This window comes from Nelumbo lutea, chromosome 2, assembly GCF_056320005.1.
Source record: "Nelumbo lutea isolate HS-2025 chromosome 2, American lotus-T2T, whole genome shotgun sequence".
NCBI classification, from domain to species: Eukaryota; Viridiplantae; Streptophyta; class Magnoliopsida; order Proteales; family Nelumbonaceae; genus Nelumbo; species Nelumbo lutea.
In genome coordinates this window covers 49,800,680-49,821,088 of record NC_142685.1, presented here as the reverse complement: position 1 = coordinate 49,821,088, position 20,409 = coordinate 49,800,680, and the positions used below count along the sequence as shown (strand labels likewise).

The window sequence follows — 20,409 nt, the reverse complement described above, 5'->3', positions numbered from 1 at the left end:
ACTGATGCACGATGTCATCAGTGATCCGTGAAGTGGTGGTGGCGCTCGTATCCAGGTTGGGGTAGAGGTGCCTGATCAGCCACCGGCTAAGCTTGAAGCCCTTACGGTAGGCCTCCATCATCACGTCGTCGAACCTTGAAGAGTTGACGTAGTCAATGATGGCCTGAGTCTTGGCCTCCTCGAGAGCACCCTCGAAGATTGCAGTCTTCTCTCTTATGTCTTCTTAGAGTTACCCCACTTCATGCTCCAGCTTCCCCTTCGCCTCCTTGAGGCCTTGCACCTCGAGCTTCAAGGCATCCCGCTCGGCCTTGAGGCTGTTCACCTCGAGCCCTAAGGCCTCCTGACCGACCTTGAGGCCATTCACCTCGGCCCTCAGCTTGTCTTTGTCTTGGGCTAGCTCCCCCTTTTCTACCATTAACACCTCGTTGAAGCTCTTTTGAGCCGAGGTGTCACTCTCCAGGCGGTGGACCTGGCAGCGAGCTGCCCTCAACTCAGTATGGGCTGCGTGAGACGACTTCTCAGCCTCTAGAGCCCACTTCAGGTGCCGATCTGATTAAAGGGTCAAGGCGTGAATGGCGGTGTTCACCTGCAAAAGGGAAACCGATCAAGAAGGAAATCAAAAAAAAAAAAAAGAGAAAAGGGAAGGAGAGGAAAGACTCACCACCATAGTATGAGTAGCAGCTCGGGCACCGAGTTGACCAGGAGTGAGTTCAGCCCAATCGCTGACCTCCCCCAGGTATGCAGCCAGCTTGCTCTTCTTCAGGCTGCACTAGGGGTTCAGGATGGTTTGGCTCCCCTGACCCTCTGAGTTGGAAGCCGTCATCTCCACATCACGAGTGGAACTCTCAGAGGCCTTGGCGGTAGCTTCGGCAGGATGAGCCCCGGTAGCAGCAACAACATTGGCCTCGGCAACACTCCCACCAGTAGGTCTGGTGGGCTTGGCACCAAGCTCGGTGAGCCTAATGGCAGGTTCCGCCATCACCTCGGGCCCCTTAGGCACGACCCCTTCTTCTAAGCTGACGACCGGCGCGGCTACCAATTCGGGCCCCAAGGCAGAAGTCTGCGGAGGTTGGGGCTCTGCTGAAGCTCGTGGGGACTCAACACGCGCCTTCTTGGCTACACGTTTCTTTCTCTTCATCTGGCGGAAAAGTTTCTGGTTGTCTATTCTCTCCACCTCCATGGAACCTGTAGTGAAACACAACATCAGGAACCTGAAGTAAACATATGAATAGAAAGCCGAAGTGGAGGAAAACCTACCCGAGCTCAAGCTCGCCTGGACGAGCTTCTCCTCAGAAGTGAAATCTTTATAATTCAACCCAAGTTGAGCCAGTGACTGGAGCACCTTCTTGGTCTTCCCGTCTAGGATGACACTAGGGTCTTGAACGTCTATCCTCCAATCGGTGGGGAAGGGCCACCCCGTACTACTCCAGACTATGAAGTTGTCCCACTTCCAAGCTGGGACTTTGCTCGGGAGCTTGTGCATGAGTTTGAAACCCAGGTGGGGGGACAGGTAGTAGGATCACCTGTGCCCGAGGAGAGTGCCCAAAGCACTCTTCTTTATAGCCAAAATTGTACTAAGAACATCTAAATCTATGGAGAGGGAACGATCAAAGCAAAGAGAGATGGACCCCACCACATTCCGTATGGAGTTTGGGTGGAGTTGGTCCAGGGTGATGTTAAAGTGCACCAACACCTCAACAATCAGAGGGTGAAGAGGAAGTCGGAGCCCGACTATCAGTTGCTCCCTGAAGATCACGATCTCATTAGGACCGTGCTCCCATGGGAAGTTGCCGGTGGGTAGGTTATACGAGTATTCCTTAGGGAGGCGGAACCTCTGTATGAGGTTCTAAAGCCTCTCCAAAGTCATTATGGAGGGCCCGAACTGATTTGGTTCCCGACCTCGGTGGGAGGTGGACGCCAGATGACCCGAAGCCACTCGTACTTCGGATGGCTGGACAGTAGAGGGGTCACCTCGAGCCGAGGTAGCCACCTCGGGCTCGTCGATAAGGCTGCCTACACTAGACGACATAACAAACTAAAAGGAAGAAACATATTGAAAAGGGGAAGGAAGCTCAGGGAGACTCACCAAAAGAAACGCGACCGGATTGGGAGAACTGGATGAACCGAAAGACCCAAGCTAAGAGACCTCTAACGGGATCTCAAACGATAATGACGAGAGCTTTGTGGCGAAGAAAATGGCCAAGGGTCCCCCTCTTTATAGCCAAAGCTGCGGGTTCCTCAAGGCGAAAATGGTTGAGCGCGTTTTTGACGTTCGTGAAGTCCAAATCGCATGAGATCCGTGCGTAATCCAGATGCAACTTGAGTCTTTTTGGTTAAACCGGGCACGAGACCGGCCCAACTGGACGAAGCGCATGACAAAGCTTTATGAATACCAATGCCAAATCCACCCGGCGCGTCATGACCTCCCCGCGTTGGGTCATCACCGCCAGCGCAGGGAGTGGGGGGCAATTGATGGAGGGTGATTTGACCCGACCTCGCAGCACGGGTACACGTGGGCGTGACCTTGCTCAAATAGTGACTTAGCATGACAGTTCAACAAGCGTGAGCACAACTCGGAGGGAAAGTCCCATCGAGTTTAGCTCGGCAACTCGACAGGTAAACTACTCGCCGGAAGCTGCCTTACCCGCACCTCCTCCCCGAGGTTAAGGCACTTCGGAGCATCCCGAGTTCGGGGCGCCCTGACCTCTCTTAAGGCCCGAGCTCCTCCCAATGGACCTCGAGCCATTCCCAGGCAAGAACGCACTGATCCATCTTTGGACACCCCGAGGCATAGACACCTCGGGTCAGCTAGCTTGGCATAAATGGTTACAGGCAGCCCGTCGCTCAAAGGACAGCTCGGCTCAGGGTAATTCACAGGAGGGTAGTTCGGTATACCATAGGAGGGCTTCCTTTTCTCATCCCAACATAACTCATCCCATCATTTCTTAGTCCAATTTTCTCAGCAATCAAACAGACCATAATGGCGCACTAAATCCGGAGTCCTTTAATAACAAATGAAATCCAATATCATTTCCTAATTTAGTTGTTCATCATGAATTTAAAGATCTATCTCATTCATCTTAGGGTCGATTAATATTGGTCAATAACTGAGTAGGATTTTGAAACCTATAGAACTTAGGTGAGAATCAAAAACAAAAGTCAAAATATTTTGGACCGTACAAAGATTAGATTCACCAACACTCGAATCCAATTTGGTTAATGAATACTGAATTCCAATTCGAGTTCGATCTGAAATCCGATTAAATTTGAAGACCTTTGATTGAATTTAATCTGATTCCGGTTCAACATTTTAAAATAAAAAAAAAATAAAAAAGTTAATTACTTCCTAGCTTATATAAATATAAATAAATATGTATATATATGTATTAATATAAAAATAAAATATTGAATTTGTTATATATAAATTGATATATGATATAATAAATTAAATGATATTTTACATATAATTATGTGAATTCATCCGATAGAGTTAAATAGAACATTAGTAGAATACAGGTGTGTGTGTGAGAGAGAGAGAGAGTCAAAATAGATAATTTAAGTATATATTAATTGAAAAGGGCATTTTTGAGAAATAAAATTATTTGATGACTGACGAAATAGGGAGCGTTATATATAGGTTATAGATTAATGAAAATATCATGTTAGATGATCGTAAACCGCAATAATTGTATTAATTTGGGTAATCTAACGGTCTATATAAGGCATGATATAATAAAGTAGTTGAGCAGAGTACTCCTAAGTTATGAAAACAAAACAATCTGGTCCTCTGAATTGCCCATGTGGACGCTTACTTTGTCAATGCCGATTTTGCCAATTGCCAGCTTGAAGACTTGATATGGTCTTACACCCTTAATATCTCTTTTATCTATTAATTAGTAAAGTTGGTTTGAATAATATTATATGCTTATAATTATCTTCTACAAGGCGTATGATCTTTCAAGTATTGTGCCGAAACTCTTTACTCACTGGCAGCAAGATGGTGATAATTGGTGTACAAAATACCTTTCTCAAAATTGTTGTACTACTCTCTAGGGTACAGAATTATTAAGATATGCCCACTTTAATTGCGAATTCAATTTAAATATGGATGAATAAGATTTGATGAAGTAAATTTTTTGATTTCTTTCATTTTATAAATTTTTATTGATTTGTACAATTAAAAATAGTGATATGTGAGAGAATATATCAAAATATAAGGGCGATACTATATCATAGTTGAGGATTTTGATAAATAAAAAAAATTCAATAAAAGCTTCTGATATTGAACGAAATGAAGATTTATCTAACATAAACAAATTGAATTTGGATTCAAGAATATCCCATTTGATTTCAATCCATTTGGAGTACTAATTTTGCCAATGTAGAGAATATAAAGTATATGCATGGACGTCTTCATATATCATTATATTTATGTAATCAGCTGCATAGAATTTTTTTGGTAATGGTATATAATTCACCTAGCCAATGTAGAGAATATAAAGTAGTTTTTATGTGGGTTACAACCCACTGGGTGGGGTTTTAAGTGGGCAATTATGGATTGGGTGATGGGTGCCCATTAGGTACATAATACAGTGTTAAATTCTCCAATCTTCCCAATGACCCTATTGACAAGATGGTCATTTAGCACCCCTACTACCCACAACCACCACCATGCATTGGAAACATGAATTCATTTCCCCATAAATGATAAGGGAAATATTCCCAATGCACAGTTGTCATGATGTCTCATAGATAGTATATGGAAGCTCCCAAGTGGGAGGCTCATGATCAAATCCATGAAATTATAAGTTCTCCATGGTATCCTTAGTGAGCCTCACATTCACCCTACTCTCTGCTCCATCCAGATTTTCATGTCATGTAATGTGTAGTATACAATACCAAACTCCTATAATATGAGATAGTTCCTTCAAATTCAAACTTGACGTGCAAAGGCAGTTGATGAAATGGTAAAATTTGTAAACGGCTTTGGCCCTGAAAATATGTGAAAGGACTATTTGCCTTGAAGGGAAATACTAAATAATAGTGGGAGAAAGCCTTTTGTGACTTTTGTGAGAGTTTAAAGTTTCCATACACATAGGCCATAGCTAACACAATCATGTGATCTCATGTTTTCAATTCTGTAGTTTCTTTGGCCGGCATATACATTATATATATATGACACGTGTATTGTGGAAAGAGAAAGAAACAGAAACTGGAAATAATGTGTAGAAAATTGAGAGAAAGAGGGGCCGGACGAAAATAACTATACAGAGTGAACTAAAATTTTTTGATATTATATATTTTCATTAAAAAAACAATTCGAATATAATACCAAAAAGATATTATATTTAAAAAATTTAGGGATAAATAGACTGTACAGGCGGATTTTAAGATTGATCAAAATTTACAGTGTGAGCCGGCGCCCCCATAGCGATAGACAGTCGTGGTCATATGCGAGAATCTATAGTTCAGCGGGTTTGATCCTGCACCACCTATTTTGGAGGGGTGTCGACTGATCCAAGTCGTCGGTGAGGTTTTACGGTGGCTGGACGTGAAGCCAAGCTAAGTGTCGGTATCGTCTGAACTGAAAAGAATGAAAAAGATAAAGAAAAAATCGTAAAAATCATGAAGAAGTAAAAGGGGCCCAACACGTCCGAAATTTTAGTGAAGAGAGAGAGACACCGAGAGAATATGTTGATAACAGCAATTAGGCAAGTATATTTACCAAAAAAAGAAAAAAGGCAATTAGGCAAGTAATAGGAAGCAGACGCGGAGTAGGTTTTATTAGTTTAGTATAGCTCTCTTTCTTACTTCTACTTCTAACAACGGAAAAAAATAAAAAAGTAACCAACAACTCTCTCTCAGCTTCAGCTCTGATCTTTTCAGACTTTCTTTCCTTTATTTGACTTTTTTTTTTTTTTTTTTTAAATTTCCTGCTCCTCTCGCGCGGCATTTTCCATCCAAAAACTCACATTAGCAACTAAGCCTCAATACATCGCATCTGAATCTCGATTTTTATTTTTCCTTCTTTCATTTGGAGAGGAAATCTTCGAGCTCTCATTTTCTGGTTTGTAAGTTGTAACACAAGTTCTCTGCTAAATCTGTTTGTCTTTGACCTCTGCTTGAATCGATTTTCTTTCGTCAGTTTGGCCGTGATGGGAAGGGATCCTCCATCGGACATTGAAAGTAAGGTACAGCCAGAGCCAAGGCGGGTTGATAACGTGATCCATCCGGTTGGGCCGGAGGCGTCCTCGATGCCTGCGTACTTTTTCAGAGAGTTTCGGCCTTTTAAGAAATGGTTCCCTTGGTTGATACCGTCGTTTGTTGTTGCAAATGTTGTTCTGTTTGTGATCACCATGTACATCAACAATTGCCCCGAGAACTCTGTTTCTTGCGTAGCTCCTTCTCTCGGGAGGTTCTCGTTTCAGCCCTTCAAGGAGAATCCACTCCTGGGTCCTTCCTCATCCACGTGAGTTCTCCTTCATCTTTCCCCCCTTTATTTTCTCTGTGAATTTGATCTTGTTTATCTGGTGTCATGTAGTAGATTGTGATCCGCTTGTAATTGGTTAACTTTTTTAAGGTATTAGAACAGCTTCTGTAACCTGAATTATTTGATCTTTTTGAACCTATAAATTGGCTCTATGTGGAGCAATGGCTGGAATATTCTTGTGCTCTAGGACTTGAAATTTATTCTTTTATTTTATTCTTTGTTTTCAGAAACCAGAATAAGCGTCCTTAGTAGGTCAAAAAGAAAAAAAACAAGGATTTCTCTCCGAAGTTTGAATAAAGTGTACTTTGTTTTTCATTTTGATTTCTTGTCTGACTTGCATCTTTATGCTAGCTCGTTTCTTTGCCAACCTTGATATTAGAAATTGTGATCTTCATTTCTTATTTTTCATTTCTCGTATGAGACTGGGACGATGAGATGATGCCTGAATCTTTCTGCAGATTCACGGTAGCTTAATTAGAGCAGTTGTTGTCCAGTGAGAACTTCTGCAGATATATGTGCTTATTCTAATTTTGTTCTATCTTAAGAAATTTAAAAACCAGGGATACTTCAAGATCTTTCTTGTGATGGAAAGAGACCCTCTAGAAGGAGACCGGGATTTCTCATGCTTCCTACTCTAACCAATCTCCGCGTGATATTATCTAGGGCGTGTGTAAAATTCAGTAACTCTCCATGTGCAGGTAACTAAACATAAACTTCTACAACTGTCACACTAATGATCGGTTAGTGTAGGGAATCCGAACTCCTCTAGAAGAGGTCAACAAATTGTTTTCCCGTATGATTATTGTTGTCTGCTAGGGACCTTTAACTTTTGGTAGACAGTAGACACGAATACAGGGTTATCTTGATTCTCTTAGAGGAGACCAACGGGTTTCTTTCACCAGACAAAGACAAGCTATTTTTTGTCCCTCACAAAAATGGGTGTAGAAAAAGTAGAACTTGAATTTTTTGATCCAAAGGTCATTACTGGAAGCGTTTAGGCAAGATATGAGTCTTACTGATAAAAAAAGAAGCAAGATACGGATCTTACTCATGTTAGGGACAATGATAGAACCATTTGGAGTGTATTTGTATAGTTAATCCCCTGATTCCCCTCCAATGCAATTGTGTTCTTCCTGCACCTGCTCCTCTAGCAATGTTTTCTTATGGAGAGTTTTCATATATCTGAATCCAATTAAATGAGGTATTCTTTCTAGGTATCAGAGCTCTTGCCTTCCTAACATGATATTAGAATTTAGAAAATCTGAGGCTCATTGAATTCCACACTGAGACACTGAACTGGCAAATGATTATCTATATATCACCCTTGATCTCCACTTGCTGCATACCTACGTCCACCATGAATCTAAAACCTTGGAGCAAAATTTATATTTCAGCTTGAAGTGAGTTGCCTGATACCTTTGGACCCTAATATGCCAATAAGATCTTACCTGTTGTATATGCAAAAGCACCTCCTATTCCTGATGGTCTTGGGTTACCCAAGGAGCGGTAATCAAAGTTCAACTTTCCACTCCTTGGGATGGGGAAGTCCAACCCTAGTAAGTAGTTGTTTGGATGTAAATGTGTTAGCAACACAAATTCATCCTTGAATCATTTAGTCTATAGGGAAATCAGGGGCTCTAGACCCTTGAGAAATAAGCAAAAAAAGCAATGTGATAGTAGTTTTCCTCATCATAGCCTTACATAAAGAACACTTGTTGGGTAATAAAGGCTAGCAATAGGTCCTGATCAAGCCTTTATTGGAAAATGATATGAAGGAGGGAAAGATAAGGGCTAATTCACCTCATGACAACTTATTACTTAATACATTTGAGAACATTTACCGAGTCTTGTGGAGTCGGTATGTCTAGACTGTTGCTCAGAGTCAATGCCCAAAGATGCATGGAATCAGATGCAACATCTCTTGCACATTAGCCCACTAACTTCGTGAGGGAAATTAGGAGCTGAAAGGTTATCCAGGTTACATGGGTTCACCGTCCACCATGCAAATTTGCTGATCTGTGAACGGTGAACCCATGTAACCCGGATAACCATTCAGCTCCCTAATTTCTTTCATGAAGTTAGTGGGCTAATGTACAAGAGATGTTGCATCTGATTCCATGCATCTTTGGGCATTGACTCTGAGCAACAGTCTAGACATGCTGACTCCACAAGACTTTGATTCAGTAAAAAGTCATTGATTCTAATTCTTGTTGAAGTAGGGAGCTGTGGCTGTTCTAACTTGTCTCTTTTAACTTTCTCTTTGGTTCAGTTTTGTAATTATTAATATCAATTTATTCTTTCCTAATTCTTGATTACCTGGCTACTACCATAATAAACGTTTTTCTTTAGTTAAGTATTAGATTTTGAATTAATAGTTGAAGGGTCCGTTGTTTGGTATAATGGTAAAATCTGGGCTGGAGAGCGTGGAGCTTGGGTTTGCATCTGAGGATGGCCACTTTGTGCAGAAATGCCAAAAGTTAGGTCTGTATCCAGTCTGCCCCTCCCAATACCCAAGATAGTGGGACCAACATTGGCTAATGGCCTTTATCTTGAGCTAGTGGAAGGGCATTGCCATGCATGTGTGAAAGTAAAAATAAAAGCATGAAAAAGACATTTAAATTTGGAAAGATTCTTTTACTGTATAAATGACTTAACTCACTTGAAGATTATTTTACTGTACTATTAAAATATTCTGATTTAACTTTTATGGCCTGGATATAAAGCCAAGGCAAGTATCAAGTTTATATAGTAAATATTAATGGTTGAAAACCTTGGACCCTAACCTTTGCATTAATTCCTTGATTCTTGTGTACCTAAACCCGTAGATGTTTGAAGTTTCCCTCTGTTATTGTGGAACCCTAATTTACAGGAGCCATCATAGTACTCTACCATTTCCTACTTGAGATGATAAGACATATGATATGAACAGTTAACTTTCTTTGACATACATAGGCAATAAATGCTGAAATGTATATTATGATTGCTTTTGAAGCAGTTCTTTTTTATGTTAAACAACTTGCTGTTTAACTTAGGTATAAGTTGCAAAAGTTGAAGATTTTGATATGCATAAAATAAACAGTGAACATACTCTCAATGTTTCAGTTTTATTTTTATTTTTATTTTTTATTGGTATAATAAAGAAGGGGATTGTATCTAAGCAACTGTTATATGTCTATTTCTTCAGGTTACAGAAGATGGGGGCTCTAGATGTGGATAAAGTGGTCCATAAACACCAGGCATGGCGCCTTATTTCTTGCATTTGGCTACATGCTGGGGTTTTCCATATTCTTGCTAATATGTTGAGCCTCTTGTTTATTGGAATTCGGCTTGAGCAGGAATTTGGTTTTGGTATGTCTTTAAGAAGTTTTCAACTTTACATGAACTCAAATCTTTTCAAGTTTTGATATTATTGGCACTTGAGATGGCATGGAATCAACCCAGTTAACTCCTTGTACAAGGAGTTAAATTTAATATCTAAGAAATAAGTACATCAAGTGACAGAGTTCATTTATGATATTACTGGCATATACATTGAGGGCCCATTTAGGAGGGCTGAGCTGAAGATTCAGCTGCTTTGAAGCACTCTGGATAAGCTATTTCAAAGAGGCTGAAGCGAACAAGCCTTCAAATGACTGACTGACAGCCAATTTGGGCTCTCCTGATTTGGCAGAAAATGGGCATTGATCATTCATTTATTTGTCAAAGGTATCTAGACCACTAACTTGGCACTAAACAGAACAGAATGGTAGAACAGGATTCATGTAACTGACCCCATATAGTTGGGACAAGGCTTAGATGGTTATAATGTATGTAGCTAATTTCTTGTAAACTATTTTTATTTTAATTTCTATTTAAAAACAATATTGATTTGGCACGAACACATTGCATAGATTTTAATTTATGCCATTTTCTTCCATTTTATGTTTTGTTATTTATATATATTAGCATTTTAACTAAGTGAAAGGACAGTACACAATATTTGTCTTGTCCATGAAATTCTATGAGGTTTCATTCCTTTTGTCAAATCAGATTCTGAAGCTGCATTACCTTGTCCTTAAATATGTAAACTTGTGTGACTTAAACTCTTACCTGGCTCTTGCACCTTCCCTTACAGTGCGAATCGGTTTGCTGTATGTGATCTCTGGACTTGGTGGGAGTTTGTTGTCAGCTCTATTTATCCAATCCAATATCTCCGTCGGTGCTTCTGGTGCACTCTTTGGATTACTAGGAGGCATGCTTTCAGAACTCATCACGAATTGGACAATATATTCAAATAAGGTATCCATAGAATAGTCTCTAGTATAATTAGGGCTTGTAGAAACGTTAATGTCCTCTTGTTACTTCATAAGACAAGAACACCTAACAGTTTCACTTTTGTATGTGCAGTTTGCAGCATTATTGACCCTCATCTTCATCATTGTAGTTAATTTAGCAGTGGGAATCCTCCCACATGTTGACAACTTTGCCCATATTGGAGGATTTGTTTCAGGTTTTCTTCTTGGATTTGTGTTCCTGATTCGACCTCAGTTTGGATGGATTAACCAAAGAAGCAGTCCACAATATACATCTTCCATGAAACCTAAGCACAAGATTTATCAATATGTATTATGGATCCTTGCTCTAATTCTTCTAGTTGCTGGGTAAACCCCTCTAGCCCTGAAATTTATTTTAATTCTTCAAGTTCAGATACATCTGTTTTTTGCTATGCTGAAATTTGAATTCTTAGAATATTTTCAGAGAAAATATACATATTTAAATGGTAAATTTTTAGAGTTTTATATTACATGGTTTCTTGAGGGGAGGGGGGTTCATTTTTCAAACATCACAACTTTCCTTTTGGGAACATATGCAAAAGTTCAGGGGTTGGCTAATAGAGACAACAACACAAGTTTCTTTCATAAAATGGCAGGTGCAAGGGTGTGAAAAATAGGGGTGCAAGTCAGGCCAGGTTAGGTTGGGTTGGGTCAGGTCAACCCTAACCCAACCCAAGTTGTTGGACCTAAGGTTCAAAGTATCAATACGATACACGTATCAGTACTTAGAAACACACAAAACTCTTTTTTTATTTTTTTTTCAAATTTTGGTTTTTTGGGAAGCTAAAAATAAGTTTTTTTTTTATTAAAAAGGTGGGGTTCCGAAACACCTGTAAACAGGTGTTTTGGAGCGTATCTTTTTCCAAAGATACGATACGATATGCCCGATACGGGGCGCATGGTATCGATACTTTAAACCATGGTTGGACCCCCAACCCTAAAACTTTTGGTTGGGGTAGGATTGGGTTGGTTTAGGTTGGGCTCGTGTTGGCCTGACTTCTCTACTTCCTTTTGCCAAATGTACTTATTTTCTAGACTCTTAAGAGTTCATGTTAATTCAGTACTAGTAATAGTATTATGTTGAAAGAACATAGTTATTATGCTTTTTGGGTTGGATTTGGGCCAACTCAACCCAAGTTGTAGCCTTAGTGAAAATACCATTAAAAGGTTGGTAGTGATGGGGATTGTTACAAGAAGAAGGTGGGATCAAGAACTGTATATGAATTTCTGTTCAAGCAAGGGAGCTGGAGAGATGTTTTTATGAGGTGGAGGTCTAAAAGGAAATTAAAGAGATGGAGGGGGACAATGCTCTGGGCCTAGATGGGTTTACAATGGCATTCTACAAGTGGTATTGGGAGTTTATTTAGAGAGACTTACTATTAAGGTTTTTGAGTAGTTTCACACTTCAGAAAATTTGGAGGGAAGTTTAAACTCCACTTTCATCATCCTTATTCCGAAGGAGAAAGGACATTGGAACTCTCATTGGTATTGTATTTAAAACCATTTCTAAGTCCTAGCAGAAAGGATGAAACCTCTAATTGGGCAGGTAATTTCCGATTGTCAAGGTGCTTTTGGAGAGGGTAGATTTATGACAGATGGTGTTTTAGTAGCAAATGAGCTGATTGATGCTAAATTGAGGAGTGGAAGTCCTGGGTTGCCAATATTATATGGATTTAGAAAAGGCCTATGACCATGTAAATTGGCACTGTCGGAGGATGGATTTGTCTTGGTCAATAGAGTTTGAAAATTGAAGGAAGCAGTTGGGAGACTGCAAGAGTTCCTCTGTAGATGAGTGCAGATGAGTTGTAATGGCAAAGATCCTGAGCTGAGAAGGATTCTCTCCTGAGAAGGTCTGATACGCCTTTCTATCTGGAATATCCAAGTTTCCATTCTGTTTGGCTATTTATAGTGATTCTTGAACTTTCCAATCTTTCGGGAAGGCTTTTATTATTATTCTCCTTCTTTTGTCTTTTTTTGCATAACTTTTATTAGATGCACTTAGGATCATGTGCCCACGTGGGTTGTGCCATGTCTCATTCTGGAATTGATTAAACAGGGTTGCGGGCCACACAAGTTCTTCAGTACAAAGGCTATCTTGTTGCCTCTTCCCGAGACTACACATCTCCTCACTTTTCGTTTTATTCTCTTTCTCAAGTGATGCAAGTCTATGCTCTCATAAAATATTTATTGGGTTATATTTTGAGAAGGATAAAATTTGTTTTCAAATGGAGAAATTGGGTAAAAGTGTGCATTTCCACCCCTCTAATTTCGGTTTTGGTGAATGGAGTAACTTGTGGAAGTTTCAGAAATTCAAGAGGTACAAGGCAAGGGTACCCATTCTCTCCATTCTTATTTATTTGTGTGATGGAAGCGTTAAGTAGAATGGTTAAGAGGGTTGAGTCAGGTGGTTTCCTAGAAGGCTTTTCAATGGGGGACGAAAGGGTGGAGGTACCTTTATTACAGTTCATTTCTGTGATACTTCTTAAGAGCAGCTAGAGTACATTATGGCAATTCTCCATTTTGAAGTTGTGGTAGGGCTACATATTAATGCTCATAAAAGTTAGCTAATGGCAATGGGGGAAGTGCAAGAGTTGGTGGGTCAATGGGTGGAAGAGTGGGGGATGTAAAGTAGGGAACCTGCCTTCAAAATATCTGGGCATGCAGTTAGGGGTCAAATGCAAATTAAAAAAAAAAAAACTTTGGGAACCAATTAGGGAAAGGGTGGATAGGAGATTGGCCGCTTGGAAAACTACATACTCTCAAATGGAGGCAGATTCACTACCCTAAGGAGTGGCTTGTCTTAAATTCCTGTGTATTTTATTGTCCCTTTATCCAATTCCATCAAGTATTGCAGCATCCATAGAGAAGAGGATGATATCTTTATCATGGAGGGGGTGGAAGTAGAAGAAACATCATTTTGTTAACTGGGGCAAGGTCTGTAGACCAAAAAGGCTCCGAGGTTTAGGAGTAAGGAGGTTGAGCAAGGTCAATAGAGCTCTTTTAGGTAAATGTTTTTGGAGTTTTGAGGAACAGAAGGGTAAGCTATGTAGGGTAATTCAGGTGGAATATGGGGTGGTAGCCTGGAGCAGTTGCTTAACCTATCGTGTTCTGTTTGGAAGGGAATTGAACAAGTACAGGGTCTGTTCAGTAGAGGCGTGTCGTACATGGTAGGAAATGGGCAAAAGGTTGTGTTTTGGAAGGATTGATTGTGTGATAACAAACCTCTAATGGAAGTGTTTCCAGAGCTTTTTGATATAGCCTCTGAATCTCTGATAAAGATGCAAATGTGGCAAGCTGCATGCAGGTTCAGATTGGTGGTATTGTATAGGTGCCCAACTTGAACCTCTATTATTGCCATCCTCTTATGATATTATTTGTGTTGAATGTTGAGAACTCATCTGAGTATCCGACATATGAACCCAATTTTCCACTGACAGATACAAGCCCCAAAAAAATGCCTCTGAAGTCTGCCCTTTGTTGAAGAAGAAAGATTCATTGTCATTTCAGGTGGATCCCTAGAGAGCTGAATAGTGTGGTGAACGCTCTAGCAAAATCTGGGGTGGTCAGGGATTCTTTGTATAGTGATTCTTTTCTGCCTTTGTAAATGGTTGGAAGGGTCTTTTTGACAATATTGTTTTTCCAAGCTTCTTTCTGTTTTCTTTTCTTTATAATTTTGAGCTAAAATCATTTCAAAGTCAGATTCCCCCATTTAATACTATATTCTTCTAACAATGGGCAAGACAAATAAAGTTCTTAAGTCTTTCCTGGTGAACAAGAAATATATAAAGAATACGATACCGGTTAGCACTGTATGAGAAATTGCATATAAATGGCAGAATTGTAAAAGGACAAGAAAAGTTTTTTTAATTATTATCAGTTTGATAATTCAGTGCAACTGTACCTTTTGACAGGTTTACCGCTGGCTTGGTTATGCTTTTCCGAGGGGTTAATGCAAACGACCATTGTTCCTGGTGCCATTATTTGAGCTGCATTCCTACTTCAAGATGGAGCTGCAAGTCAGAGCAAATGTACTGCCTGGTAATTAATGCTTCCACTCATTGACCGTGCTCACACCGTTTGCAGTTCCTTTCAGCCTTGTATTGGGAATATCTCCCATGAAAAAAAAAGCATACGTATGGAGATATCCCCAATGCAAGGTTGCAACTGTCTTGTGAGGACTGAATGCGATCTCCTTTGCCACCTTGCCAAGCTTTGTGAAATTGTTTGTGTTCAGGCCCAGCCCACAATATAGTATATTATAATATGCAGTATGCATATAAATATGATAAGACGATACAGTATTTTGTATTATATAAATTTTATCAAATATTATATGTTATATAAATATAAAATAATTATATTTCATAAAATTTAATAGTAACTTAGGTCGAAAGCCCATGATCACCCCTAGTTATGCGTCCCTCAGGTGAGTAAAGGGTGGGAGTGTTGGGAGGGGTGGACTGGATATAATCTCTCTCTCATAAAGTGACACGCTTGTCAGTCTGAGATTTTACCTTACACCAAGCAGTTTCCTTTAGGAAAGTCCTAAAGCATCTTACAACATACATCAAGAATATCCCCTCAATTTTACCTTTTCTCACTTGACGGAACCATAGAATGTTGTCAGGATTTATGTGAATCCAAGTGGTTGTGACAAGGCTTGTAATGCACATATATTAATTTTTGCTTGATGCATGAAGTTGACGTGAGCTCAACCTGTTCTTGTAGGAGAGCCAAAATGGAGGCCAGTTCAACTTAACATGCCCAAGCAATGGGAAAAGCAGAATTTATGCACTATCAAATCCATCTGAGTCTCAGATCAGAACGCTATGTACTCAACTTTGTACGTGAGATATACATTGGTACAGTTAGATTGGTTTGAAAGGCCTAGGGTTCGTTCTGTTATACGCGTGCATGTAAATCATTCAGGCTTTTAGGCATAGGTGATTCGTATGTGCGTATGTTTGGAATATTTCTGTTTTATCCATTCAGTGAATAAATGTCTCTTCTTTTTTAGCTACTCCCTTGTGCTTTGCTTGCTTCAGTCTTCATTAATAAAGTTTTCTTGTTGGATAAAAAAAAAAGGGTTTTGACCAATTAAACACCCCCTCCTGGTGAAATTTGATAAATACTACTGATTGATTATCATTTGTAGGAGACACATAGACATTAGACGAATCAAGATATGAATCGAGATTTATTCCTCACAGAGCGCACCTCACACTGAACTCACAGCTCCATCCTACTGTGTATTGGAACATATCTTTATGAATAACAACACACAAAATACAGGGAATGTTTTTGATGTGTGGTTGAGGCACGTGAAATTGGTGTGAAAAGTGCTCTATGAGGAACAGATCCGGACTGCTTTGCAGTTGCATGGACGTGGATTAGGAAGTTTTATTTTTTGGTACGTGGATTGGGAAGTTTATACCAGCTTTACGATTTTTTTTTTCTTGTACCTTTGGCTCAGTTTAGAGTACAAATGCAAATATGTAGAGTGCAAAACCTTATATTTAGGTTTTGTATATATTTGCATTGGGCCTGTCTGTACATTTCCATATATTCTATATTATTTTGTATATATTTGCACTCTACATATTTGCATTTGTACTCCTTTTCAACTGAGACTTTATTGTATCATACACAACATATGTTTGATACTTTTTATCAACTTAGTGGGTCCGCCATTTGCCATTGGCCTTAATTCCTTGCACAATGTTACAGATGTGTGGTGTATGATGCATTTGATTGATGCAAAGAAAAAAAAAAGAAAGAAATTATTCGTCGGCAATTAACATTTCCCAAACATTTTACTTTACAAGCTTGATTACATCAACAGCTGGCTTGTATAAAGCTAACTAGATAGAGTAACATCATGTATAGAAAGGGCGATATGTGACATGTCTCTACAAACATCCTTCAAGTAGATTCCAACAGAGAAGGAATAATTAGCAATCTGAGAATCTTCCTTTATAAAGACAAAGACATGATCAAGTTGCAATAACATAATCAACTTCAGTGCATCACAAAACTTTCCAAGGAGAATAAAGCTTGAGAGGAACAGACCTGGCAGCAACTATCACGCCAGGTTGAGACCCTAAGACCAAGGGGAAGGTAGCAATATGTGTGTGGACATTGAAAAAATTAATGTTCTAAGAACTCCTCCCCTTGAGAACACATAGTATCAAACCCTGGATTGTCTCTTAGATAATTCAGTTTTAACTGGCATGCAACCTGTTAAACACTTCCAAAGGAGTGAAAGAACCCGTATGCATGTGTATGGATTATATTAACGTACTAGCAGGGACCATGCGGTGCACGGGAAAATCTGAAAGATTTAATAATTTTTTTTATTTAATGTTGAGTTATAAAAAATAATTATTGTTAATTTAATATGAATAAATATTTTTTAATAAATTTAGTTTTATTAATAATTTATAGTAATTTTAATAAATTTTATTCTTTTTATTATTTTTAAATAAAATTTTGATTAATTTTAAATAAATAAAAATAATTATAAAAGTTAACATTTTTATTAATTTTACTAATAATTAAAAATTATATAGAAATGACAACGAGTGGGTTCAGGGCAATGCACCCCATCCCTTTCCCTACCCCATAGTCAAGACACTCTACCCCATCCCTGCCCCGTCCCTAATGTCACGTGGGTTCAGTGCAAGGTAACCACTCCTTAATGTCGGGCGAGTTTAAGGGCAAAGCACCCCACTCCTCATCAAGGATGGAGAATTCTCGAATTTTCTTGCCTTGTCCCCAACATTGGGCGGGTTCAAGTAGAGATGTAAATTGGGTCGTGTTAGATCGGCACGACACGACTCGCATGTGGCCCGCACAAAGTGCAAGTCGTGCTATGTTGGCCCACGAGGCGTCTCGAGCCGTGCCTCCTTCCTCTAGGATAATTTGTGGGGGGGTCGGTTTGGCACGACCCACGGCTCGAGAACGCATGGGCTTGTGTCGTGCCGTGGGTTGGGCTGGTCCATGGGCTGGGCCTTGGGCTAGGCCATGCCACACACCAAGCCAAACTCAAGGCAAGGCATCTACTCCTTGTCCATGGTTTTTAAAATTGGACCAGATAGGGAACCATTATGAAGTCGAACGGTCCGATTGTTCAGTCCGAACGGATGACCCATTTTGACAAAAAAATTTAGAAAAACAATAAAAGGCCAAAAACTATTGTTCGGGTTGACGGTTCGATCACCCAAGTTAGTGGTTCACTAACCAAATAAACGATTTTTGGACAAAAAGCGGTTTTGAGGTGAAACGGTGTTTGGTTCCAACTTTTCTGATCTAACCATCTGTTTGATCCAGTTTTGAAAACATTGTCCCCATCAACCCAATATTCAATTTGATGATAGAAATGACCAAAAGGACATATTAAGTATCAACCACATGGTAAATTTCTAAAAGTACACTAAATTGTCTTTAATATTCAAAAATGTAATTTTATGAAAAATTTAGAAAATTTATTGTACTTGTGTAATTTTGAAATTTATTCAAATTTTTATTAAATAATTTATTTTCTTTTTAAATGGTTTACTTATAGAATTATACTAATTTATCTTATAATTTCTAATACAAACTAACCAATAATTTCCCTTTTCCAATATTATACTAATTTATCTTAATAATTTGTGTAATTATTTGTTCAAATTATAGTTTTCCATTTCCCATAGTCATTTATCTTTATTAATTTTTAATAAATTGCAATGAAAATTACATAATTTATCAATGGTTTTCAAAATCTATAAAATGTAATAAAATTTCATAAAATTTTCAAAATATTCTAATAATTTTCAATAATTATTTAATGCATTTTAAATAAACTTTCAAAAACTTTATATCTTTTAATTTCAAAAATGTTATTTTATGAAAATGTAGTTTTATGAAATTTTTTGAAAATTTTATTACATTTGTGTAACTATGGGGATTTATTGAAAATTTTTTAAATTGTTATTAAATATGTATTTTTATTTGGTAGTTTACTAAAAAAGTTACACTAATTTATCTTTTATTTTTCAATATGAATTAATTAATAATTTCATTTTCTAACATTATAATATTTTGTTCCCCCATTTGTATCTAGTTATTACTTATAATAATAACGATAACTAAAATTTTATAGTTTTTGATATTTTTTAAATATAATTCTCAATTTTATAGAAATTAGTTAAAGAGTTTGCAATTTCTATAAAATGTTGTTAATGAGTTAATTAATAATGACATTTATTAATTTTTGATAATTTACTAATTGTACTAATAAAAATATTTAATTTTTGGTTATTTACTAACTGTATTTATTAACTTTTGGTAATAACACTATTTAATACTCATTGAATATGGGTGGGATTAAATATTAACTGTATTTAACTATTTATTAATTAATATGAATATTTTAAATGAGGGAGAGTGGATATAGATGGGGGGATGTATTTTACAAATTGATTAGGGAGCTGGTCAACATGATATTTTTCTATTGGTTTAAATAAAATACCTTAGGAGAGAGATTATATGAATATCTTTAGGTAGTTGGGTGACATAGCTTAATGGGAGTGGTGGGAAGGGGAGAGGAGAGAAAGTCAAAGAAAATGAAGGGTGGGGATAATGGAGTAAGGAGAGGTATGGTGACGGGACCCGTGGGATGCAGGGGCTTTGTTAAGATAAAGTTAAACAATAGAAATACATAAGAGTATATAATTGTTTTATATTTTAACATTTTAATAAAAAATTTGACCAAACTCAATCAGAGCTGGTCGGTTTTCTAGTATTTCAGATCGACTTTGTTTTAATAAATATATATTAATATTTAATATTTTAAATTTAATTTCTTAATACTAGAAAGTAGGAAAATTCTCATATTTCTTAGTTAAAATATTTTATATCATACATTTAATTTTTGTAATTTATTTTTTAATAATCTCATTATAGTTTATGAAATTTAAAGTTAATTTTTAAGTTTAAATCTTTTGAACAAACAAACTAAACCGAAAATAGACCCAAAATGATACAACCCGATTTGATGAGTTTTTAGTAATGGTCAATCGGTTTCGAGTGACAAACTATGGACTTGACCAAATTTATTTAGTTGGCGAAACAACCTGCAATTGAATTGAACCAATCATTGAACACTCCTAATTTCAACTAAATTTATAGTCTAATCTCTAATAAACAACAATAGTTTAATATCCAATAATTATTGAAAATTTATAACAAACGTACACAATCATTGAAAATAAGTTTATAATGAAAATATAATAGATATATAATAAAAATACAATAATTATAAAAAAAAATAAATAATAAAAATATACTAAATTAGTCAATAGTGTAATCTCAAATAATAGTTTAATCTATAATAAGTATTAATCTATAAATTATAAAATTTATATAATTACTAAAAATAAATTTATAACAAAAATACAATAAATACGATAAATTAAATTTCAAAAGTTAAATAATAGTTGTTTAATATCCAATAATTATTGATTATTTTCTATTAAATAAAAAAAATAAAAATAGATTTATAAATAATTACTGAATGCATATTTATAAAAAACAATAAATAATTACTGAAAATAAAATAAATAT

The 20,409-nt window shown here is 37.6% G+C and overlaps 1 protein-coding gene across 2 annotated transcripts; it reads left to right on the top strand.

Moving 5' to 3' along the window:
* The first annotated feature begins 5,663 nt into the window (after window positions 1–5,663).
* On the top strand, window positions 5,664–15,823 carry LOC148870556 (RHOMBOID-like protein 1). Of its 2 annotated transcripts, none has more exons than XM_088970885.1 (7): window positions 5,664–6,067; window positions 6,146–6,469; window positions 9,675–9,838; window positions 10,605–10,768; window positions 10,877–11,130; window positions 14,715–14,841; window positions 15,532–15,823. In XM_088970885.1, the coding sequence occupies exons 2-7, from the start codon at window positions 6,156–6,158 to the stop codon at window positions 15,652–15,654; spliced, it is 1,146 nt and encodes a 381-aa protein (XP_088827011.1). In that variant the 5' UTR covers window positions 5,664–6,067; window positions 6,146–6,155; the 3' UTR covers window positions 15,655–15,823. The 2 variants fall into 2 exon arrangements, with proteins under 2 accessions (XP_088827011.1, XP_088827012.1); XM_088970886.1 differs by having other exon boundaries at window positions 5,814–6,071.
* Window positions 15,824–20,409: the final 4,586 nt, after the last annotated feature.